Source organism: Solanum stenotomum, chromosome 6 (genome assembly GCF_019186545.1).
Source record: "Solanum stenotomum isolate F172 chromosome 6, ASM1918654v1, whole genome shotgun sequence".
In the NCBI taxonomy this organism is placed as follows: domain Eukaryota; kingdom Viridiplantae; phylum Streptophyta; class Magnoliopsida; order Solanales; family Solanaceae; genus Solanum; species Solanum stenotomum.
The window spans coordinates 53,655,017-53,680,212 of NC_064287.1; the positions used below are offsets into that span (position 1 = coordinate 53,655,017).

The following is a 25,196-nucleotide window of genomic DNA, read 5'->3' on the forward strand; positions in this document are numbered from 1 at the left end:
TATTTTATCTGTAATAACATTTCACTATAATTAATAACAAAATTCAAGAGATTCAACAGTTAAGCTTTGGGAAACTTACAGAAATCTCACTAGTTTAGGAGCTAATTATTTAGATACTCTTTAGTTTGTAATATTACGAATCTTACCAGATTTTAGTGTGTCCAGATACATGTATCTCGGGATACATGAGGTAAAAATTAGGTGTAATTTGTTCTAGATACACTGCATCCAATTCACTACAACAAAAACAGATTTTAGCAGCAATAAATATATTAACAAAGAGTGATAAAGCCTTTACCGACATTAGTTAATTTTTATTGAATACAATATCGTTATAAGCTTTAGGGACATCTATAAAGAGTGCTAAATGTCGCTAAAAATATGTCTTTAGCGGCATTAAGCTATTGTCGTTAATTAACTACCGCTAAATATCATTTTTGATGCAGTGTAAGTGGATTCACATGTATTTAGGATACATAACAAATCTTGCTCGCCTCTCTCTCCCATCTCGGTTGACACTCTTTTATGCATCTTGTATTCCAGATACATACTAGATACATACAGATACATCTACCTGATGTGTATCTGAGATACATGATTATCTCGCTCGCCTCCCTTTCCATCTCGCTATTTTGCTATTCCAAAGTACCAATCTTTCCCTTTTGCTTTACAAAGTTCACAAGTTAATAGAAAGCCCATATACTTCTTAGGCTGCGAGCCCAACATCAATCATTTGGATTTTAGACTGGACTTCACAAAATGGCCCATTTTGAAAGAGACTTTAAGGCCCATTTTTTAAAAACATTTTTATGTATTATACTGTGTAACTAGGTGAAATAATATATTTTTCATGTATAAATACTATATATTAACTTTCCTTGGCTTCTTCGTGGTTTACTACTCTATATTTTGACACATTAATTGAAAATTTCGACTATGCCACTGACTAGCAGTAAGAAATTCTCTTGAAGAATGCAAGAATTTCATTTGAAATATATTAGGTATAATTAAATATTTATAACATTTTAACCAAAATAAATAAATATTTATAACATTAAATTAATGATTGATTAGGATCTATCGACTCTTGATAATGACTTTAAACTCTATATTTTCATGAATTAGAAATAAATAATTATGACCTTAGGCAATTGAATTGAATGATATAAGAAAAAGTCTTGGGTCATTCAATGTTTAATTATTATCTTTAATAATTGACGATTTGACATGCACACATGCTGGTCACTTCATTAATTAAAAATCACATTTTAGAATGACTTGGTGTTATAAAAACAAAAGAAAATACGATATTACTATTCGACGGGTTCTTAAGAGTAAATTATATATTTTATAAACACGTTTTCTAGTTATACGTTATCTTTGAATATCAACATAACAATTCGACAAATTTACTATCGACTTGATATTGAACATATTGGATGTGCACTAACTCTTATCATTGTTAGAATACTTAGTTTATTAGCATAGTCAAATAAATAGTTTTACCATTCATTGGCCACTGCCAAGCAAACTACAAGTTAATAGATGTTATATGAATTTGAATATATCGTGATCTTAATATGAATATGGAATATAACGTGAAAAACTTATAAAAAAAAGAAAAGGGTTTCTAGTTTAATAATATGAAAATGCTTAGCTGTGAATACACGAATAAATGTACATAGAATTGTGTGCATGGTTGACTGTCCAAAGAATATTTTGTGAACACTGCTCCAAAAAAATATTAAAATAATTACTCCCTCCGTCCAACAATAGTTGTTCATTATATTATTTTAGGAAATCCAACAATACTTGTAAACCTTATGAAATAAATTGGATAATCTCAGTTCCTAATTTACCCTTAACATTAATTATAATCATTTTCCTGTCACATTTTTTAAGACATTATATTTATTATTGAGGGTATAATAGGTAAAAAAAATTTGTCCTTTCTTGATTTGTCAAAATGGACAAGTAATTAGGGACAACTAAAAGGGGAAAAATGGACAAGTAATTAGGGACAAAGAAAGTATATTCAAATGGTGAAAATAGTAAAACTATCCTTCTATTTATAGTTTCTTAAGAAATGTGCAAATTCAATAGTAGACAATATTGTTGGACAAAGGGAGTAATTGCAAGCCGGAACACTTGCTCAATTTATTTTTTCAAGCTTTAGGGAGGAAAAAGGGTCTCTAATTTGATATGTGTTTTGAAATCTGATTAATTCGATTCGTGCTGGAAGGTCCTATTTTGAGGGTAAAATATTTTTTATTAAATGCGATTTTATATCCAGAGCTCGAATCGAGAACCTTTAAATTAAGAATGAAGTATGAAGAAGTTCTTGTTACTCCACAGTAATCTTTACATAGAGCACTTGTTCTTTTTGCTTGAATATAATATGCAGATTCCCTAGTTAAGACATATTCGTATTTCTAAATGCTTTCACCTTTACTTTTATTGATGTCAATGTTTATGTCCCTAACACAATTCATATGAACCAATACTAGGTTTTAAAGTTTTTTTGGCCAATTAGAATTATGATAGAGTAATAAGTAAAACGTTTTATTTTTAACATGGGACTTAAAATTATGACACTCAAATATATTGGGAAAAAAGGATAAATATATCTCCGAATTATCGTAAATGGTATGCAGATACCTTCGTTATATTTTTGGGACATTGATGCCTCTGCCGTAAAAAACTAGAGCATATATGCCCTTCACTCTAACGAAAGACTAAATAAGGACACGTGCACAATTTTATCCGTCAATCCGACATTTCAGATTGGTGGATAAGATTATGACACGTGTATGTCTGTTAGTATAAAAGGATATATATGCTTTAGATTTTGGACGACAGGGACACCAATATCCCAAAAGTATAACATAGAGTATGTATACCATTTACGATAGTTCAAGGTATATTTTTCCTTTTTCCTAATTATATTTATTGATAAAAAACAATCTTAGTCACCCCAATTAGTGCTTTATTTGAATTTTTTATAATTATATTTGTTCTTAATTCTTTTTTCGTATTATATGTCTTGAATTAATACACATCCAATTTTCAATTTTCTGTCTTTGCTCATTGCTTTTCCAAGGATCACTCCCCTGCGTTCTCTTTGCACAGAGGTGAGTTAGATTTTGCAGAATCTCTATAAAGTTTCAATTTTTCTTTCAAGAATGGTTATTTCTTCTCAAATCTTTGCATTATGAAGATACCCTTTTGGTATTTCTACTTTGTTTCCTAGATTCGATCTTCAAAAATCCATCTTGATGCTTCCCATCAATTGTTTATCGATAATTTATCATATTTAGAGCATACCCTTTTCGTATTTTAGGCTCAATTTACAGATTTAATGTTCAAAAGCTTATTTTGATAGTACCCATCTAGTTTGTTTGCTCTTGAATGTTATGATTTGTTCTTGTTATTGTGAGCATACTCTTTTTGTGTTGCTAACTTTGTCTTTCAAATTTCCATTTTGATTGCTCTGCTAAATTTGTTCTATATCTCTTACCTCTGGAATTGGTTTTAAGAAAATTTGTCATAAATTGTAGTTCCAAGCATACCCTTTTCATATTTTACTTTTTTTCTCTGATTAAATGTTCAAGATCCCATTTTTTTTGAGTTCCTATCAATTTTTTTTTTCTGTTTACTCTAGTATTGGTTGTGAAAGTTGGTCATGATCCTACAATCTTAGAATGTGTGTTTCTACTTTCATTTTCAGACTGAATATTCAAATTTGTTATCTCTGTTCACTTTTTTTTAGCATTATAAAATTTGTCATATGCTTGCCGCTTTTATGCTTGTCATAGTCTCTATCAATTTTGTGTTTGTGTTAACTTTGGTATTGGTTTTAGAGACTTTAACTAAAGTGTTTTTGTGCAGATTCCTATTGGTTTATAGGTGATTTTAGAGGGAGCAAGAGGAGGTAAAGGAAGGATGGGTTACATAGGGGCTCATGGAGTGCAAGCCCTTCATAGGTACAAATACAGTGGGGTGGATCACTCCTATGTTGCAAAGTATGTGTTGCAGCCCTTTTGGAGTCGCTGCGTCAATTTCTTCCCCCTTTGGATGCCGTAAGTTTTTCTCGGAATTTTCTGATGATTCCTTTTTCCTTGGCAATTTGTGCATGTCTACAAATTATGGGTGTTTAAATTTCTTGTGTTGTGTAGTGATATGTCTTGTATAATGGAATTCATTATTTACTTCTTTAGTGAACTCACAGAGTCTTGCTGTCATTTGGCAAATTGGAGTACTAGAGTTTCTTTTATGACCTGTCAAGGGGGAAGAGAGGATAAAGAAGAAACTCTTTCTGTTAGGAATTATAATAAACGATGACATGGAGATACATAAGAATTTTCAGGATGAGTTTTGTCTATGGACAGTCTAACAGTCTTCCACTTATAGAGTGAATTGCTTGAACACCCTAGGATAGAAGAGCAGATCTCAAAATTGAAATGTAACAGAAGTATTATGAGTGGAATCGATTGAGGGATATGGACCAAGGAACTTTCTTTTCTCGTTTTCTGTGAATATACAGAAAGCTGTATTCTATAATGGTGATGTCAATAAAACAACTTTCAGGATCATGGTTATCAAAAGGAAATAAAAAAAGCTTTCAGGATCTTGGTACTGAGACAAACTTTTTGCCACTCATACACCTCCTTAATGTCGAAGTTAATGATAATGACAATAATAAAATAAATGAACAATTCGTTATGGAAACTTTGGGAGTATTGGGAAAGCATAGACTATTTCCTTCTGTGACGTTATAATAGGCTTTGATGCAGTTTTGCACATACTTACATACACACATATATATAAACACACACATGTATGGAGTGTATACTCATCAGGTGCCAGAATAAATAATCTAACATGAATTTATTACCCGTTTTAACAATTAATTGATAATGGCTTTAGCTTGGTTATCATGCTGTATCTTTTTCTCTGTTTCCGAAGTTAACTGACCGTTGTTTTTTGGTGTGCATGTTCTGTATATGTTTCCCAGACCGAATATGGTACGTCCCACTGTAACCTACGATCTTTGTTGCAATGTTATTTTTCTCATTAATGTATTCTCTGCGAGGTCTGATAAATAACTTCTGTTGCAGATTACGCTTACAGGATTTTTGTTCTTGGTCACATCTGCGTTGCTCGGATATGTGAGTTGGACTTTGTATCTCTAGAACACTTATCCATTGAAGTTTTTGTTAGTAGATGGTTTTTTGTTACTTTTTCCAAGTGGAAAGGGGATATTTTCTTCAGCCTCTGCTTTGGTTTTTCCTGCTTCTTGTTTTGAAGTTTCTCCCTTCAGTTGAATCTACTATATCTTCATGAATGGTGTTTTTCTTCCCTCTCGACCTTTCAGGAGGTTGCTTTTCTCTCAACCTTTAGTACTGCATCTTTTCTCTCTTCATACTGCTCCTTCCCCACTACATTATACCTTACATCAGCAAGCAAGCTATTGACCGTAGGAAGGAACTTACTTGCCTCCTCCACCCCTTTCTTTAACTGCATAATAGACTCTCTGTCACTAAATATGTCGAGATCCTAAGTGCTCACAGGAGAATCCACAGACACATCCATGCAGTGCAACATTTAATTGTTTGTGGTTTTGCTTTTAAAAAGTTTTTTTAATTGCATATTCTAATTCTCTCTTACTGGATATTCTTCTCCCCAGATTTATTCTCCACTGTTGGATTCACCTCCTCCAAGATGGGTCAATTTTGCGCATGGATTGCTTCTCTTCCTTTATCAGGTTGTCTGTCTTAGCCACCATCCTAATTTTCTCAATTTGTTCTTGTAGCATAATGTTTTGATAGTCGATATGTGTTTCACAGTCATGATTATTTTAACCAGGTATGTACTCTTTGATTTCCATGTTTAATTTGTACGTAGAATTGTGTTTTAGTGTATTTTAAATTGGTGAACATAGAGGATAATGGGTGTCATTAGGTGTGCTTTTCAACTTTTTTGACTTTGGATGGGTGGGAAACATAGGCTGTTACAAGTAAGTTTTTGAGGGCATGGTTCAATCTTTTAGTTTTCCATTGTTTTTGCCTCGGCATGTGTGTGATCCAATTACCACATCCTGTGTTGGTCTAGAAGCGACACTTAGATAAACTTGTATCTGAGGATCACTTGTTTGATTACCACATATAAAATGCTCTTTTATTAGTGTATTTTTCCATTGGTTAGTTGTAGTAGCATTTTTGAGGGACAATTTTAATCTTTATGTCATGTGATTTTGACTATGTTACATGACTCTGGAATGCACATTTATCCTATATTGGTATGTTGAAGTATTTGGCATGGGTGTAACATTTTTATGTTAATTTTCCTGTTATTTTGAAGAATCATAGCCTATCCATGTCACACCCATTCAATATAGTTACAACAAGGTAAATAAGGATCCATGTAACATAGGAATTTTACCTTTAATCACACACATAAAAAAGGGAAACATTGGAGTTGAGGCATATGGTTTCTCTGCATAACTGTCATTGTGTGTGGTTTGTAGTTGTTAGAGGTCTCTGAGAGTATTCGACTTTGATGCACTGATGAGAGTATTCACTTTTGATGCACTGATGAGAGTATTCACTTTTGGTATTCTTTGAATGTTTAGACATCATACCTAGGTAAATATTGAAAATAAAAGAGTCGATGCTCCTGATGTAATGTAACTACTAGGCAGTTCTATCATCATGAGGCCTGAAAATTAGGTATAAGAATTCAACATAGATCTTTGCAGATGAATTCTGATGACCACAAAGGCCTGTCCCATTATGTTTAGTTCTCGTCAGAATATAAGTAATTTTCGTTGCAACTGATGTGAAAATAGAAATCAAGTCTGCACTCTGTGATCTTTTGTTTTGCCAGCCTCCTTTGTGCTAGCTACTGTCTTAAAAAATCTGAGATCTTGAAAGTCCCAATCCCTAATGCACATCTGTGAAAGAACTCTGGTAAGTTTAGGCCTTGTAAGTATGTTCAAGATTGAATTAATTGGTTCAACTTTGAGAAAACATGAACCATATTATATTAACTCCGTTCTGCTGTGTAAAATGTTTATAGGGAAATGATAAAATTGAACTGAGATCACATTAAATTCTATAAATGGAACAGTAATTACAAGAGGCAAACTTCCAAATGAATAGCCACAGATTTCTAACTGATAGGACATGTCATTTCGTATGACTGGTATTTCACTGGAAACAGGGTTCACATCTTGTTCCTGGCATTTTAAAGTCAAAAGTTTTGTTATCTAATAGGGGAGTTGTCCTTTGAGTTTGGCTTGAGAATTTTTTTTATGAAGAAAAGGTAACAAATATAAGATACAAGCTTGTTCTATAGCATGAGTTATTAAGTGTTCTTGTTTCAAGGTCAATCTACTCACTTGTTACTGGGATGGTGGCAGAAGATAAAACTTACAGATGTAACTGTTCAGTTTATTATTTAGGTTACCCTTATTTTTGCATATAGTAGGGCCTTTGAACTATGCAACATTGAGCTTATCTCGGAGCAACTTACCACTAAGTTTGTGCATAGTATTGGGGAACTGTTGGATGGACCAAAATATTGTTATCACTTATCTCTGGCTTTAGATTCGTCTTTGGTGCTGCCCTTTGGTAGTAAAAGCTATTTCATAAAACTGTACCTTTCATAATCCTTCTTTGGAATGGCTTTAGTAATGAGATCTATTGGTTTTTTCTTCTGTTGGAGTTCCTTTTTGATTGTATTGTTTGGTTGGACTCTTAATGGATGTAGACGTTTGATGCTGTTGATGGAAAACAAGCAAGACGAACAAATTCCTCTAGTCCACTAGGAGAACTTTTTGATCATGGTGATTGTTCCTCTCCTTATTCATTTATATATTTTTATGTTATTCTCTCTCTAAGTTGCGCGTGTGCGAACTGCCGTGATTCCGATTAAATTTCTTGCTATGATTCTAATCAGATGTCTTGGTTTTCACAATTTGCAGGGTGTGATGCGCTTGCATGTGCAGTATGTCCTGTTTTCAATTATCCTTTTTCTTTCCCTGGAAAGACTTGTGACTTACAGATTTTGTGTTTAATATGAACAGTTCGAAGCCCTGGCTTTTGGGAGTTCTGCTATGTGTGGACGGGATGCTTTCTGGTTCTGGGTTATATCAGCTGTTCCTTTCTACTTCGCTACTTGGGAAAGGTAGGTGTTTATCAGTATATTTAGTTTTTGGATATATTGGCTTAAAATATTAGAAGGGTGGATTAGTAAGCTGAAATACAAATCAAATACCTTGCATCAGTTGCAATAGCTATTTGAATAGTAATGAACTCAACACCTCTACAAGATACATGGATTTAGAAGATAATTTGATTAAACTATATAGGAGAGAATTGCCCTGGGATTTTGGTGCAATGGCGAAGGTAATACAACACGTCAACACGGGATATGTGGTTGGTGGCTAGGCGCACATCACAAGTTAGAATGCTAGCTGGTTAACCAAGTCTTGTATTTAAGTGGATAAGGGTAGAGGGAGGGCCCATTTGCTCCCGAGTTTCAAAGCTGGAAACAACTGATTTTTTTGAGAAAGAAAACAACTGATTTCTTGGTCAAGGCAAAAAAACTTTATGAGATAGATATCTGGATCAATGTCTCATCCTAGTTTTATGTCTTTATTTAGTATCTTGATTAAATCTTGTTTTTGGATGTTGCTCCCTTTTGCAGCTATTTCACCAACACACTAGTTCTTCCGGTAGTAAATGGACCAACAGAGGGTCTCATGTTGATATATCTCAGCCATTTCTTTACAGCTTTAGTGGGTAAGCTTGTTTTTTCTCTCTTCCCCACCTCCTTTTGAGATACATGTGAAACTTCCCAATAGGACATCCCTTCTGATGTCCTTCCTCATTCCTGGCTACCCCAGTCTATTGTTTTGGGCACATTCTACCAGTTTTCTCTGTTAACAGCTTGACAATTCATGATTTCAGGGTCTGAGTGGTGGGCTCAGCCGTTTGGGAAGTCTATGCCTCTCGTGAGTTGGGTTCCTTTTCTGAACGGTGAGGCTTGCATAAAGTGTCCTTTTGTTTTTCAGCTTTTAAGTTTCTCCCCAACCCTCTCTGTGTCTCTCTCTATGTATTATGAAGTGCTGAGCATTGATCGGAGGTACTTTATCTGATGTGATATTTGTGTAGTTATATAGTTTATATTATGCTTTATGAACTCTCTGCCTCTATACCTGCTTTCAGATGATTGTTGCTTCCATGAGCCTATCCATACATATTATTTATGGATATTGACTATGTTTCCTATCTGTTCCCAAGTTGATTTTAGTGTTTCTTATTATTCTTACTCCTATTATCCTGACTTCAGAAATTCCGACCAATAAAGCCGTGTTGTTGCTGATGGTAGTTTTTGCTGTTATTCCAACAGTCTATTGCAAGTGAGTAATTTTTCATACTTCGATGAATCTCTTCTTCCATAATTCTTTCTGATAATGGACTTGAAATAGACGTGTTTTATTTATCAGATCATGGTAAATGACTTATTAGCAATAGGCAACATCCATCATTTTAACAGTTCTTGGCAATGTCCATCATTAGGATTGTAGTATTGCATCTCTTTGAATTGAACTTTATTCTGCGCCGCTACACCTTTCTGGTGAAAGCATAGGCTACTTCTTCCATATTCATCATCTAAAGATTCTGGATTCTAGCTATTATAGTACTTTAGTTTGCTGTAACATTTAAGACTAGTTGAACAGTATTAATCTCAATTCTTTTTGGCAGTATTAACAATGTTCATAAGGTTGTTCAGGCAACAAAAGGAAGTATGCCACGGGCGCTGGCCATGGTAAGTGCATTTCTTAGATTATAATATGTGATTTCTGATTATAGTCTATTGTTGAATAATTTCACTTCTCTTGTTGACAGCTTTACCCATTTGTTGTTCTATTGGGAGGAGTGCTTCTGTGGTATTTATCACTTTCAGAATACTTATTATTTTTGAGACCATATCATGGTATTTAGGATTGGTTGTTATGCAGGGACTATTTATCTCCATCTAATTTAATGAAGAACTATCCTCATCTTGTGGTAGTGGGAACTGGGCTTGCATTTGGATTTCTTGTGGTAATTGCTCTCCTTCTTGCCCTTGGTTTTATGCATTTTTACATTTTCTTGCTGTGCAACCTATTCTAAAATGAGATATCCAGAAACCTGATAATTTCTGTATACCGACATTTTCTGCTCTCTTAGATGTTATGTCATCTCAATTATTGAGTATGAGTTGTTTCCTGAAGATACATGCACAAATGAGTAGTTGCAGATCTTTAGGGCCTTCTTGAATCTCATCTATTGCTACTTGAACCAATGCCATGCTCGAAATCTATTTGAAGTTCTTAAATTGTTTCTAAGTAAGGTTTTGTCTGCAGGGAAGGTTGATTTTGGCTCACCTGTGTGATGAACCCAAGGGTCTGAAAACAAATATGTGCATGGTACGCTGGTTTTTCTGATTTTTGCTGTGCAAAAAAAAAAACAGATATTTTGGCCTCCATCACACACATTCTTGTGGCTCTTTCTAGTAATGAATTTCTGTACTCCATTGGAAGTTATTCCAATAGGCTCTTTTAAGGGGAAAAAAGAATAGAATAAGAAACCATTTTTGTGTTGAACTGGATTGATTGAGGCTTAATAACTTGCACTTTTTTGCATTTTCGATCTATAACGTACTTACATTTGGATTTGGCAGTTGGGTCTACAGTCCCATTTGCTGTGTGGGTGCAATGCTCATTGAAGTCTTGCATTCTGTTACGTCAGGTTTTAAAATTTTGGTCGGTTAAATCACCCCGTTTTGGTCTTTGAAATACCTAAGCTACTCTCGCCCTCTCTCTCACCTGAAAAACAAAAAAGAAACCAGAAAAAAATCAGACCTCGTGAGTTTGCATTCATGCACCTTCCGCACACAACTCTCAATCCCTAACAGCATGCCTCCCATCACCTTAATCTTAGCTTCGGAAATCTTTCATCCCAATTTGTAGAAATGATTAGGAGCAGCAGTGATATTAGCCGAATCGTTAGGGGCAGAAGTGATATGAGGTCCTTGGGGAGGGGTTTATAGGGAAGGTTGAGGGTGTTCTGCAGGGCTATTATGCAGTTAAAGTCTAGTAGTGGAACTAACCAATTGAATGTGGTGGTCACCTGGAAACTTGCAGATTTACATAAAATTTAATTAACTCCATCAGTGGGAGAGTTAAACCTGCTCTTTTGAGAAACAATGAAGCTTCAATGCGTTGTGTGGGGTAATACAGAGGCTAAAATTTCAGCTCCCTCAGAACATTCTGACAAAAAACGTGTAAAACCATCTCTGTTTCTTAATTGACCCATGTTAGTGTGAGTTGGAGAACTGTATCCTCAGAGTTGTCTTGACAGAGAATCCGTGTTGTTTGATTGAAGCTGATGATGTCTCCATTGAATATTGAATGAGATATTATGGTAGAGAACAATTTATTGAAAGAAGAAGACAAGTAAATAGATGATGCTTCAAGTATTGTGGTTTCAGTGCTTTTGAAATATAACTTTATGTTTGCAGTCTCTGTTTTGTCTACCTTTTGCCGTTGCAAATGCGCTCACTGCCAGACTTAATGATGGGTAAGTTGAAACCAGTCTCATTTATTCAAGGAATTTAAGTCGTACCAGCTTTTAGGGAGTATGGTTTCACTTTTTTCCGGAATTCTTGTATTTCTGCAAGCTCATGAGAATCTCTTCCTTGCAGAGTTCCTATGGTTGATGAGTTCTGGGTTCTTCTCGCTTACACTGCATACTCAGGTATTACATCTGCTTTAGCGATTCAGATGGATATGAGATGCTGTTTTGTTGAGCGACTTGGAAAATTTTTAAGTTTAGCTGAATCTGCAAACATACTTTTCTGTCAATCAAGGAAGAAAAGAATAAATTGATAGATCAGCCAATCATGAGAGCTGATGATTTAATACCATCTGCTCCATATTCTACTTTTGATCAAGAGATATCCGATCAAGTGTCTTTATATTGTCGTTTTTTCAACTCCTATGAATGATTGTCTGATTATTATTGTTTCTTCCCATCTTGTTCAGTATCACTCTATCTGCATTTTGCCACTTCTGTTATACATGAAATCACATCAGCGCTCGGGATATACTGTTTCAGGTGAGAATTATTGTGCTTGATTCTTACTGTACCCTGTGCCCAACTATATATTATTTGATTTCAGCACAATATCTAGAGTAGAGTGCCCATTCTACTCAATAAAATCAAAATCAACCTGAAGTTTGTTACAAGGATCCAAGAACCATTTTTCAGTATCCAGTTTCCTTTATTAACATTTCCAGTCCTAATGCTTTTCACTTTTAAATGACAGGATAACAAGGAAAGAAGCTTGAGCCGTTTTGCGCTCTAATTTTTGGTACACCTTAAACATTTTCCTCGTTCTTGATGAACTCGAGGTTATATTTTCCTTCGGTTTGTGTATGATACAATTGTGATCTTCTTGGTGTTCTTGTTTCTAGCTTTCAACCTCGGAACTACCTGGGATTGAAGTTTGGCTTTCCTTACCTAGCTGATTCCTGAACCTGGCTTGAAGGATGTTTGGGGTTCAACGAGTGCCTCTTTGACTTTTCACGGTTTGAGAGCGTTGTTTGAACTCGCCTTCAAATTCATGTTTAGTTCAAGTAGCTAAGATGAATTTCTTTGTGAATTTTCCATTTCGATTTTAGTTGACTAAGATGCTTGTCTAGGATTTTTCGATTAGTTGACCCTGCTAAAGGTATCATGTTTTAACAATATTTATGTTGTGGATTGAAGAATTGTTGGTTATTGTAGTTGAATTGATTTAGATTTTTGTACTTGGAAGGAGTATATATTTCTCTTCTCTTTCCCCTCTCTGTTTATTTCTTTGATTAGTTGCTTTTTTACTGAAATCATTAAAAAGGAAGATAACCATAATATCGTAAACCACGAGGAAGGTTTCTGATGGGAAAAAGGTATACACAAAAATATTACTATATTCCATCAGATCAGATAGGAGTTTTCAGTGCATTAGATACTGGCCAATATGCATTTCAAATACATGTACAAGTAAACTGGACAACTAAATTTTGTTGCTGACTTTGTATTGCTTTGAACAATAGATATATGAAGCTGATGTCGATTTAAATCGACAATCTTGAATAAATGATGATCAAAATAACCTTGTATTAACCAACGCCGTGGTGTAGGATCTGAGCAAAGTCCCATTTCTACCGCGTCTTGAATGAGAGTGCTCCCTTTAGCCTGTTTAAATTGCTATGGCTAACCACCTTGGCAGTCTCAAATTAGCTTTCATGCCAAATTTGGTAAGAAAAATGGCATAGAGAAGATGCAGCAAGGACACGAAGAATGCACAGTTTATCAAAAGCTGCAAGTTTAGGAAGCAGAAATATAAAACGAAGAAAACATTAGGTTTCTACTGTTCTTGCCAAATTGAATAGATAAGAAGAAATCCCACGTACCAGAGTCCCGAATAAGGTGTATATAAAATTCATAGATGGAACTATCGGACTGCCTAAGGATGTGAGGATGTACGAGAGAGAAGCATGAATGTTTATCGTGATCTACAGGCAAAGAATCAACACATGAGTGATCATTTTATTTGTAAAGAATAGCTGAGCAATTGTAAAAGAAGATCATTGAAGTTATCTATTACCAGAGCAAGGATGTTTTCTCCTATTAAAAATGAGGATAATATAACATATCCGAGAGCACCCACAGCCCGAGCCTGCAAATCAAAACATATGTTTCTTGTTGGAATTTTCTGTGATTTATTACAACACTCTCAAAGAGGTAAAACAGTGGAGGGAGAGAACATACAAGAGCACACAACAAGATTGAGGCGCCCCAACTTGTTCTCAACCTGGCGAGAAATAGAAGAGCAAGCAATCATTGAAATATCAGACAGCAGCAACATTTCAAGTGAAGGATGAACAATATAGCGGATAACTTTGTATATAGTGAACCCCAGAACATCTCAACACAGAAGTCCCTACACTATTGATCATTTGTGCATATGACAAAGCAATCGACCTACAAGGCTACAACTCCTTTAGGTACTTTTTGGATGTAAAATGGAGCAGCAACTGCAAATTTCTGTTGTAGGGAAAAGTATCCCGTCTGCATATTTTTTTCCATTTATTTGGGGGATCTGGGGTTGAAAGAGGGAAGGGTTCAGAACAGAGAATGGGATCAGTGAATATATATTGCGGAACACTACTGCTTAATGTTTGTCCCTTTATTTGTTACCTATTCTGTTCCTTTTTTTGGGGAGGGGGAAAGGAGGTTGTGTGTTCCACTGAGGGGTTGCAACAAGGCGTATAGCCGTTGCAAGACTTCCAGTCAAAACGGATTCCATTGCAAAGACTTGATGAATAAGCATTCAGATATGAAGAGACTTAACAAACTAACAACATACCTCCATAAGGAACCCATTGTGAAGCCAAGTAAACCATGCATTAGCTGATTCAGGAGAGAAGAAGTGTAGCTAATTTAGTAAGAAAGATCACAGAAATATGAATAGAACTTTTTTTTTGTTGGTGGAAATACGAATAATACTTTTGTGAACATAAAGTATTGGAGCACAAGAATGGCCAACAAGTATAATAAGCAACAAAAGAAAGCAATGACAAAATTTGGCATTCACTAGCCTATAATATACATCTTTTATGGTTTATAAGACATCACTCACCATATAATTTAATGCCTTCACTGGACCAGACAAGACAAACAAGAGTACAACAGTTGCCACCTAACACGATGAGATAAATATCGTTAGAGAATATAGATGAACAAGCTTCCAGGAATAAGTGAATGTCCAATCTAATAGACACATGGAGAGGACAAACCATGGTTTTCCTGCCAGCTGCGACACCCCATCTCATCGAGGATACAACAATTGGCAATGCGAAGAAGCAGCCGAAGTAATTCTGTGCTACACGTAAAGCCAAATTTCCTTTAGGAGATCAAAACCAACAGCAAGAAATGACAGATAATACAAGACAAGTTCATACAAACTGGTAACTGGATACAAACTAAAACTATGATGCAACAGGTCTGAGTTAATGTCACTTAACATCAAACGAAGTCATCTACTAAAGTTGGATTACCAACAAAAATACAGAATGCACAACCTAAATTGGCTGGTTCTTTTCCTCCAGTACCACAAATTCCTCACAACCACCAACAGAGCCAAGCATAGATAGTAAAAGATTTAAAACTTTTGAAACAGTTAAGAAATAGAAGCTCGACTGTTTACACCATTATCACACACACAAAAAAGCTCGACTAATCAAGTCACATAAGCTTGGATGTTGGCAGCAGACAGGAGTGGAGCTAACTTACGTGAACCGAGTAGCTTTTGCCTAAGTCTTGTATATGTATTAAGCATTCTACTATATATCTATAGATATTCGACTGTGAACCCAATTATTATATATATAGAGAGAGGTTTTCGTAAGAACCCATAAACTTCAAATTCTCGATCTACCTTTAGCAGTAGACATACCTAATACATGAACCTATCGATAACAAAGCTACCATTTTTACCACTCTCACTAGTAGCATACATAACAGGATTAGGAATTCAATCAAATATATATAAACATTCGACTGTGAACCCAGATATGATTATATATATTAACTTAGAGGTTTCCATAGAAACACATAAACTTCAAATTTTGGATCCACCTCAGGCAGTAGACACGCCTAATTCATGACCTTATTGATATTAAAGCTACCATTTTTTCCTATCAAACAACTTTTCACCATAATTAAGTCCACATTACTTTAATCAAACAGTTCTTCACCTTGATTAGTTCCACTCTCACTAGTAACATACATTACTGTATTATTCAAGTACTACATTACATGATGGACTTCCCTTACTGCACCAAATTCAATGGTACTTCATAAACTACATCAAATTAACAACAAAAAAACCCACAAATTTCAAAATTCCAAGAACCATAAGTACCTCAATAGCAAGAGAATTGCTCAAGAGATAAGCCAATCCTGAAACAGCAGCAAACATAGCACCCTCTACTAGTCTCAAAGTCCTCTTATAAACAACCCCATCTGGAGCTAAGTACTCATACTCCTCTGAATTTTCCTCTTCTTTATCACTCCAAATTTGGGTTTTTACAGTTGAACCTTTCACATTACTTGGCTTAAAGCTGTCAAGAGAACAATTAAGAACTAAAGGCAGAATTTTTGGTTTGTGGGTAGGCAAAAAGATGAAATGGGGTGCTAAAAAAGATGAATGGGGTGCTAAATTCCCAGAAATTGAACAGAATTTGCTATGGTAATGAAGTTTGAGGACATTCATGGTGGAAAAAAAAAATAGATTCTTGTTTGTTTGTGTTCTTGATTAAAAGGTTACTCTTTTAGATAGGGGTGTTTTATGGGCTTTGGGTTTTTTTGGTTGGCCCATTAATTTGATTTGATTAGCCCATGTATCAAATCATGTCTAAATAACCCAATAAATTAGGATTAAGGACTAAAAGAGGCCCAATATCTATACAAGTAGTCGATTTTGGGATCACCATTTAAGTCATAACGGTAGTTGATTTTAGGATCACCATTTAAGTCATAGCGGTAGTGTATATAAATTTGCAAGTTTAGTTATTGACTCAACTTTAGGCATATGCGATCAAAGTTGTAAAAGCTTACGTCTGATTTTTTTTTTATGACCGTGGTGTTCCGACTAATTCCACGGAATACCTACCATTTTCCACCAGCAACAGGTACCAGGTAACTTTGCCCACCCAGACTAGGACAGATGAGAAGAATCACCTAGTATCTTTTGTCTCCACTGAATGTTAAATCTGAGACCTCAGAATTGTCAACTACTTCATTGACCGCTAGGTCACACTATTGGGGTACTTTACGTTTGAATTTTAACAACAAAATTTTGACATTTTTTTTACCTAAAGTTTGGCTTGCATGTATATGTCTGAAGTAATTTTCTAAAGTTTGAACTAACAAGCTTCTTAAGCAATAACCACTTGATCAATTTAAATTCAATTTTCATATGATGAAATGATGAGTTTATAAATTTTAAATTCTAGAAAAAGTAGCTCATTTGGTTATTCAATTATAAATTAAGTAAACTTTTTAACACAAGTATAAAGTCTAGACCAAACTATAACTAAATTATCCCATAAGCAGAATTGTAATTCCGCCCCCACCTCATAGGCAAATTCTTGAGGTTTCTATGGACAAATACTGTTCATTTATTTTATGTCTCAGGTAGTGTTATAAGATTATTACATAATTTGGTGATGGGAGAAGAATGGTGAGACAGGTAGGTGTTGTGGACCTAACAAAATTTGTGTATATTTTGTACGATAGACGTGTTACAGTGATAATATAATTAAATTGCAAGCTGTCATAAGTGTTATTAATCATCACCAAATGACATAAATGTACCTTTTTGTTAATTATTGTAAAGTTAATAACATCGAGTCTTGTGATAAACAATACTACTTCACTTAACTTTAAATGAAAAACCCACTAACATATACATATTGTGAATTTTAATATATAGAGTACTTATTATTATTATTATATTCACCATACCAACAAGTGGATGCCAACTTATTTCATAAATAACCTTGATTGATATATGCCTACTTAATATAGCAAAAATAACTTTTGATGGTAATAAATATGTATATTGATAAAGAGTGTTAAAGTCTTTATCGATATTAGTTACTTATTATTGGATCTAATTATGTCGGTATAGACTTTAGGGACATTTACAAAAAGTGTTAACTGTTTCTAAAAGAACATATTTAGCGGTAATTAAAATATTACTATTAATTATTTGCTGCTAAAGATCATTTTTGATGTAGTGGTCATCTTCAAAATTAATGAAAATCACAAATAGAAAACCTATGTCATGTTGTGGAATTAATGATGAATGCCTATATCAAGGTAGGCTGATGCAACCCTTTTTCGAGTTTTGCGTGAACGTGAAATGGTTCATGCACCAAGTTGTCTTTTTTAGATATAGTACTATTTATTTTTTGGTTTCTTACTGATCACGATGTACTCGTTTAGATGTCCCAACTAATTCATATTCGTATCAGGTAAGAAGTCACTAAAAAAAGAAGCTCTCTCTATTTAAATTTTTTATTTTTAAGACTCGAACATGCGATACATCATATTCGTATTGTGTGAAGGTTTTGTTTTAATTAAATCCACATTGGAAAATAAGATTTGGAAAGGGACACAACATAAAAAAAAATTGTTATGTTTTGTTATTGTCATAACAATGATGCACTTGAAATTGGGCGTGCAATGAGCCTGCATTGTTTTCTATAATAAAAAAATACCAAACATGATATAGTTTATGTAAACTTTAGGCGCTGACCTATAAAAAAATTGACGTTTTCGAGCTTATATTATACTTTAATCGTTTTATTTTACCTGACTTTTATATTAAAAATAGACCATGTTTTAATTATTTATCCATTTTCATAAATCGAACTTTTCTATTGCTACTTCTTTTCTATACTATCCATAATATTATTTCTTATGAAATGTGTCAAGTCAATAGAGGCCACGTAATATAGAAGGAGCCCTCAAGCGTGCGTTTATTCCATTTCTAAAAAGAGACTTCTTGCTTGTATTCAAAGATACTACACACGTGTGTGTATTTGCAAGGCCAAAAGGCAAAAAATAGCATGGATATATGGGACAAACTAGTTAAAAGATAGAGACTTACCGAGAAGTGGATTCAGAATTTAAAATTTATAAATTATTAAAACGATTTCAAATTAATATATAATAATAATTGAGTTCATCTTTTTAATACATACACATGATCTAGACAAAATCTACTAGATTTATGTAAACCTGTCGATGACACTATAGACTTGACCCTGATTATTAAAAAAATCTGTTTACAAGGCACAACGAGTGAACCCCATGAACTTTTAACTTTTAACGTTTTTAAAAATAAAATAACATTTAAAATTATAGTTGTATATGAACGCAATTGTAGATTATTAAATATTAAGTTGAATAAAATTGATAAAATGTAAACAAAGTTAATTTAAATATCTAGTGATAATGCACAAAATAATATTCTAATTCACCAAATTCATAAGTATAGAATAACATATTAATATGTAATTTCTAGTCAAATATTTAAAAAGAAGCAAAAATAAAATATATTTTATAATGATGATGTGCAAGTCTACTTAGGTGCACCTAAATTGACCAACAAATAATTTTAAAGATAAAATATCATGTCATATATTTGCTTATATTTCAAGAATTAAGACTCTTTTTTCTCTTATTATAGTTCACTTGTGCACTTAAAATGATATTTTTACTGGTCGATAAAGAGTTAAAGTAATACAAAAATTAGTTATGCATAATTATTTTATTTTTTATTTTATATAAAATAATATATAAATGTGGGGTTATAAGATAGTAATCAAAACAATACCATATTTAATGTGCTACATTTTATATGTATTAATCTATATATATGAATAAATCTCTTCCTAATCAGCAATCAAACGAGTACTTTTTTTTTTCTTTTTTCTCCTAAGCCTATGAATTATAAATTGAATTTCATAAACTTTGAACTTTAATTTCTTGAGTTGAAATGCCTTTCAAATCAATGCATGAATCTTTCTACAATTTGATCAAGTTTTCTCTGACTACAAGCATAGTAAAGTGAAAACACAAGGGAAAGAAAGAAACATCACCAAAGATTATGATGTTTTAAATAAAAAATTATTTCAGATTCGGACTCTAAATATGAAAAAATTCTTAATAAAATGTTTATTACTTAGTAAGCTTTACATGGCGTCACTTTAAATTAATTAGACCCTAATAGAAATATCAAATACTGCAAAAAATAAAAGAAGACAACGGAAAGAAGAGACACCAACAAAGATTGAGGTGGAATGAATAAATTAGAGATCTCGAATTCAAACTTTAGGTATTAAAAAAAATCACGACGAAGAGTGTTTCTTCCTTAATAAGCGTTACATAGCATAAATTCAGATTATTCGTCCTCCAAATACAAATATCAAACATCGCGAGAAACAAAAGCAAGACAATGGAAATTAGAAGAGGCACCACCGAGGCAGTGGTGGAGCCAGGAATTTGGCGAAGTGTGTATAGATTTTTTTTTTCAGCTGTGATAAGAGTGTGCAAAATTAAATAGACACTCATATTAATTAACATTTAACCTCTGTACACCATATAATTTTCTAGAGAAGGATGTGCACCAAACCACCCATTGCCTAAGGTAACTATAACGCCGTTGCACCGAGGATTGAGATGGGAGGAATAGGATTTTCTTCTTTCTAATCATATCCGGATCGAATTCTAGACATGTTGTGGAAATTCATATTAATCAAGCCTTAATATAAATATCGAACACCGTAAAAAAATAAAAATGAGACAACTTGAAGTAAAATGAGTAAATCCACCACAACACGACACATATATACATCAAAATGGACTACACATTCCAATTTCATTTTCATGTTGAGATAGTGGCGTATAATATATACTCAAATCAATATCCCTTTGATTGAGTGTCACCAAATTTTGTAACATATAAATCTGATGAATCTAAATTAATTGAAAAAAGTTAGATGAACGTTACATTAAGCACTTAAATTAGTTAGATCCAAGAAGAAAATGCTAAAATTGTACTATATATAAAACTATAACATCATATGGGTAAAAAACATCCATATACTATATATATTGTTTCTTTGATTTTCCATCCGGTGTTTGGAGTCTGTGTTGGTGTTTCGATTAAATTCGAATCACACCTTGTAGGACTTCATTCGGGGGTGACTCTCGCAACATAATTTTCTTTTATATTCAGAGCTTGAACCCAAAGTCTCTGATTAAAGTTGAAACAATCATTTCACTACGCTGCAAACTCATGTCGATAAGGTGGACTATTATTTGATAATAAAAAGACAAACAAATAAAGTCTAAACACAATATTTTTTATAATCTCAATAGATAAATAATTATGATGAGTAAGTTAGTCGAATTGATGTTAACAAGTCGGATGAAATTAATCATGAAGCTTTAGTATAGTAACTATAAGAAGCACGTTTTAGTTTTAATTTGGAATATTAAATCATTTTAAGTCATACAAAATAATTTCATGTTTGTAATTCACTGAACTTTTATTTTCTCGTTAAAATGTTGTTTACATAAAATCACTAAACTAACTTTTTTTGTAAAAACAAAACCACTAAACTTTGTTTAACTATCACAAAACGTCATTCAACTTTCCTTAAGTATTATATAAAATGACTCTAGTTAAGATGCTCACTATTCATCGAGATTTCACTATTTAATATTGATCACAATCTTTAATTTTTGTAACATAAATTTGAAAACTTTCAATTAATAGCGAAAGAATCTCAATTATTCCGTGACAACAATTTTCATGTTACAAGTAGCTAGGGGTCCAAAGGCAAAAATAAACATGTCAAGGGGACACGTGTATAAGGTGAACATATTTATTTCTTTAATAAATTCTAATGAAACATTATTGTAAAAAGAAAAATTCAAAATAGTGGGGACAAAATTAAAAAAATAGTTATGCCTCTCTGATTTGTTACTTTCAACTTCCATTCCCACTTGCCTCCTCTAATAAAACTCCATATATCATATGCTTAAAAAAAAAATTAAAATTTAAAATTCATAAATTCAAAAATATAAGAAAATAACTAAAATATAATAATATTATTTTTACATAGGATGATAAATCAAATCAAAAGGCTAATTATTTGATAAAGTCATGTAGATTTACTTGCTACATTTTTTTTCAAGTTTCTTTATGGCATTTTGCATTTATCTTTATTCTCTGTATAGTTGGAAAAAAAAAAGTCGACTCTGATTGATAATAACATGAAAAATCCAATTAATCATTTTTTTTTCTAATTTAATACATTCTCATTTTCATTATGGAGTTTTGCATTTATCTTTTTCAGTACATAGGAAAAAAATTGAAAAGTTGACTAGGATGGATGAAAAATCCCATTCATATTATTATTTTTCCAAATAAATACTCTCTCTATTTTTATTTTTCCAATTTTCAATATTCAAATGGTGTGAATCTAATTTGTATCCCAATTCATGTACTTCACCAAATTTCATTTCAAACACTTCATTTCGATTAGAATAAACACTTTAAACACATCTAATCGTTGGACAAAATTTATGTGTTCACTCGTATACGAAATGTCAATAAATATAATATTTATAATTATAAAAAAAAGTGATGTGACAACTCTTATCTGATGCGGATATTGATCGTTTGTCCATATAAGCGTGATTGGGGGGACAACGTAGTAAGAAGTGTTTAAAATGCTTGTTTTAATCGAGTTGAGATGTCTGAATAAAATCTCATGAAGTATAAAGATCGAGATAACAAATCAAACCAAATACAAAGTCTCATCATCCGCTACAAAATGAATCTTTCCACATACGTTCAAATTAGTCAAACTACAACATAGGTACGTAAAAAAAATTGACAAGAAAAAAAAGATTATCTCTTCCCCTACCCCCACCCCCAGCCACCCCACCCCACGCACCCCCTCTCTATTTCTTTCATAAACAAACGTAAAGTGAAAGCCTCCATTCTCTCTCTTTTTTCCTCTTACAAGAAGCTCACACTCAATCCCCTGTTCACTTCAATCTCCTTCACAACAAAATCAAGAATTGCCATGAAAGACAGAGGCAAAGCTGCAGCTACAGAAGCCATTAATGGCGAAAACACCAAAATTTCAGATTTCAATTACTCTGTTTCATCAGATATCCCCTGTATGCAACACCCAAATTCATCCCCAATTGGGATTTGCTCTTCTTGTCTCAAAGACAAATTACTCAATCTAATTTACTCCGATCAATTCTTCTCTGATGATACAGAAATAAATTCTCCTTCTGTTGAATTTGGAAGTGTTGGGAGGATTTCATTTTTGCTTGAAAATGAAAAACAGAGTAAAACAGAGCAAGTAATCTTGCTGAGGAGCAGCAGCAACAGTGTTGAAATCAAGAAGAATCGTAACGGGTTTTGGAAAATCAAGAGATTTTTCAAGAAAAATAGTGAAATTTCAGGTCCCATTGAAGGAGTTGTTTCAAGATCAAGATCACTCTGTAGCTTCAGAGGTGGTGGTGGTGGTGATGATGGAAGCAGTGATTACAGATTTTCAAGTGCAAAAATCTCTGATGTTACTGGTGGTTTATTATTTGATGATTTCAAGAATCACAGGAAAAAATGCTCGGACTCTCCAAAAACGTTGCCGATCCTTAAAAAAAACACTATTTTTAAAGGATCCGATACAACATTTTTAAAGAATCCGAGCAACAGAACTACTATGATTGATGATGATGATGATGGTGATTCAGGTTTTATAGATTTGAAACTTGATTTATTATCAGAGCCAAAATTTGAACATTTTTCAGAATCTGGAAATTTGAGAGGTGGATCTTGTAGAATGAATGAATATGACAGAATGATGAAAAAGGGTAAAAATGGAAAAGGAAACAGAGTATGGAAATGGATTTTCAAGAAAAGTAAAAGAGATGAAATTAATAGTAATTTGATTATTAAGTCTTAGTAATTTTAGTTTTGCAATAATCTTGTTTTTTTTTTGGTACTAGATTTGGTTACTTTTGTTGTTAGTAAGCAAAGTAAATATACAAACTTTACCTTTACTTTTGTCATAGTATTGTTATGTTACTATCTGTTTTTTTCCCTTATTTTCTATTGTGGTTTGTATTTTCATTACGTCTTTATCTAAACTGGTTTTGTTATTGAGTCGAGGATCTATAGAAAATAATTTATTTATCTCAATTTTAAGATAGATGTAAGATTTACGTACGCTATATTCTTTTTTGATCTTATTCGGTGGGACTGCAACTGAATATGTTGTTGTACCTTTGATTTGCTTTAATTTTTGTTTACTTCCCTTTTCTTTTAACTATGGTTTTTCTAGTTGGTACATATAAAAAGATGGTCTCTTTTTCTTTTGCCAAAGTATGTTTGTTGGTGTGTATGGATGTCTCGGATTTGAGCTTTGAAAAATATTTGTTTTTGGTAGGAAGTATTTTCTCTTTGGTGATCTTACGCGACGCGAATATGAATTAATATAAAAAATCAGATCAGGTGCAGAGGTGGTATATATATGAATTTGGCAGAATCTAATGATTTTGGTCGAAATCATTATTAATTTAAAAAAGCTAGTAAAGAGTGTCAAACACAACTTTGATGTAAACAGAAGTCCTTTTTTCGTTTATTGAGAGACTAGATGACAAAATATATGTTTTAAAATAAAATTAAGAATTTAGTTATTAAGGAATCATGATCTAGATTCATAAAATTCATAAAATTCATACTCTGACTTCACTTTTGAAGCGAATGAAAAATAAAAAATACATTTTGTTTATTAGGAAAAGCTAAAAGAAAATCAACAAGGTGGGGAACCTAGAATAAGGTAGTGGTTAAGTAGTCTTTTTCCTATCTTATGAAGATAGCGATGATGTTTTCGATAGATCAAATAAAATATGAAAAAATCAAATATATAAAAAAAAGAGATACACTAGTAAAACAGTCAGGTTAAACATAATTGGAAAAATAATATAGCAACAACACATACTATAATAACCGAAACAATGAAATAACAAGTACTAATAAATCGAAGAAAGACATAGCAACTGATTATTTTAATTCAGAATACATGTTATAAAATTTATTTTAATGCAACCCCTTCCTAACGTTAAATTTTCCACTAGCTCAAATATGTTTTACTATACTCTTACATTTTCCTTAAAATTTTCGTCGCACTCAAATTAGATCCTCCAAAATACATATTACTAAAGTTCCGAAACATAATCAACGATATTTTTAAAGAATCCGAGCAACATAACTCCAATCTCTTATAGATTGGGTCAATTCATAGAGGTTTTTGAGTCACTTTCAGAAAATGAAACTGACCCTATAAATGGGCTTTACTCACAATGGTTTTGTGGTCCAAAAAGCATTTAAAAGCCCAAATCTAAACTATTGCCCTACCTTCAGATCTTGTTGCTTTGATAAAAATTTGTTTTGGTATTATAAAAAGAAGAGTTTTGCTATTTGTCTTTTTTATTTTT

General features: G+C 33.0%; 3 protein-coding genes across 3 annotated transcripts; 2 read left to right on the forward strand and 1 right to left on the reverse strand.

Moving 5' to 3' along the window:
* The first annotated feature begins 3,098 nt into the window (after positions 1-3,098).
* On the forward strand, positions 3,099-12,862 carry LOC125866972 (choline/ethanolaminephosphotransferase 1). The gene is made up of 19 exons (XM_049547370.1): positions 3,099-3,131; positions 3,889-4,079; positions 5,015-5,024; positions 5,118-5,168; positions 5,687-5,764; positions 7,771-7,846; positions 7,985-8,007; positions 8,087-8,187; positions 8,710-8,804; positions 8,973-9,041; positions 9,355-9,424; positions 9,771-9,834; positions 9,915-9,955; positions 10,028-10,112; positions 10,415-10,477; positions 11,572-11,630; positions 11,755-11,807; positions 12,095-12,167; positions 12,379-12,862. The coding sequence occupies exons 2-19, from the start codon at positions 3,943-3,945 to the stop codon at positions 12,398-12,400; spliced, it is 1,170 nt and encodes a 389-aa protein (XP_049403327.1). The 5' UTR covers positions 3,099-3,131; positions 3,889-3,942; the 3' UTR covers positions 12,401-12,862.
* Positions 12,863-13,026: 164 nt separating this feature from the next.
* LOC125866965 (uncharacterized) lies at positions 13,027-16,405 on the reverse strand. The gene is made up of 8 exons (XM_049547362.1): positions 16,021-16,405; positions 14,894-14,974; positions 14,737-14,796; positions 14,464-14,507; positions 13,866-13,908; positions 13,702-13,773; positions 13,508-13,609; positions 13,027-13,413 (listed from the first exon to the last, which is right to left on the reverse strand). Exons 1-8 carry the CDS (start codon positions 16,369-16,371, stop codon positions 13,294-13,296), a joined length of 873 nt encoding a protein of 290 aa, XP_049403319.1. The 5' UTR covers positions 16,372-16,405; the 3' UTR covers positions 13,027-13,293.
* Positions 16,406-22,683: 6,278 nt separating this feature from the next.
* LOC125866964 (uncharacterized) lies at positions 22,684-23,759 on the forward strand. Its single transcript, XM_049547361.1, has one exon. The coding sequence runs from the start codon at positions 22,769-22,771 to the stop codon at positions 23,660-23,662; it is 894 nt and encodes a 297-aa protein (XP_049403318.1). The 5' UTR covers positions 22,684-22,768; the 3' UTR covers positions 23,663-23,759.
* Positions 23,760-25,196: the final 1,437 nt, after the last annotated feature.

What these genes read in the sequence shown, in the direction of transcription:
- LOC125866965 (XM_049547362.1), bottom strand. Translation starts at nt 16,371, where the DNA reads ATGAATGTCCTCAAACTTCATTACCATAGCAAATTCTGTTCAATTTCT. An exon ending in CAATCTTGTTGTGTGCTCTT is followed by an intron (nt 13,774 to 13,865) that starts GTATGTTCTCTC and finishes TTTGATTTGCAG; the next exon opens with GCTCGGGCTGTGGGTGCTCT. An exon ending in GAGAAAACATCCTTGCTCTG is followed by an intron (nt 13,610 to 13,701) that starts GTAATAGATAAC and finishes CTTTGCCTGTAG; the next exon opens with ATCACGATAAACATTCATGC.
- LOC125866964 (XM_049547361.1), top strand. Translation starts at nt 22,769, where the DNA reads ATGAAAGACAGAGGCAAAGCTGCAGCTACAGAAGCCATTAATGGCGAA.
- LOC125866972 (XM_049547370.1), top strand. Translation starts at nt 3,943, where the DNA reads ATGGGTTACATAGGGGCTCATGGAGTGCAAGCCCTTCATAGGTACAAA. An exon ending in TTTCTTTACAGCTTTAGTGG is followed by an intron (nt 8,805 to 8,972) that starts GTAAGCTTGTTT and finishes TCATGATTTCAG; the next exon opens with GGTCTGAGTGGTGGGCTCAG. An exon ending in CGCTTACACTGCATACTCAG is followed by an intron (nt 11,808 to 12,094) that starts GTATTACATCTG and finishes CATCTTGTTCAG; the next exon opens with TATCACTCTATCTGCATTTT.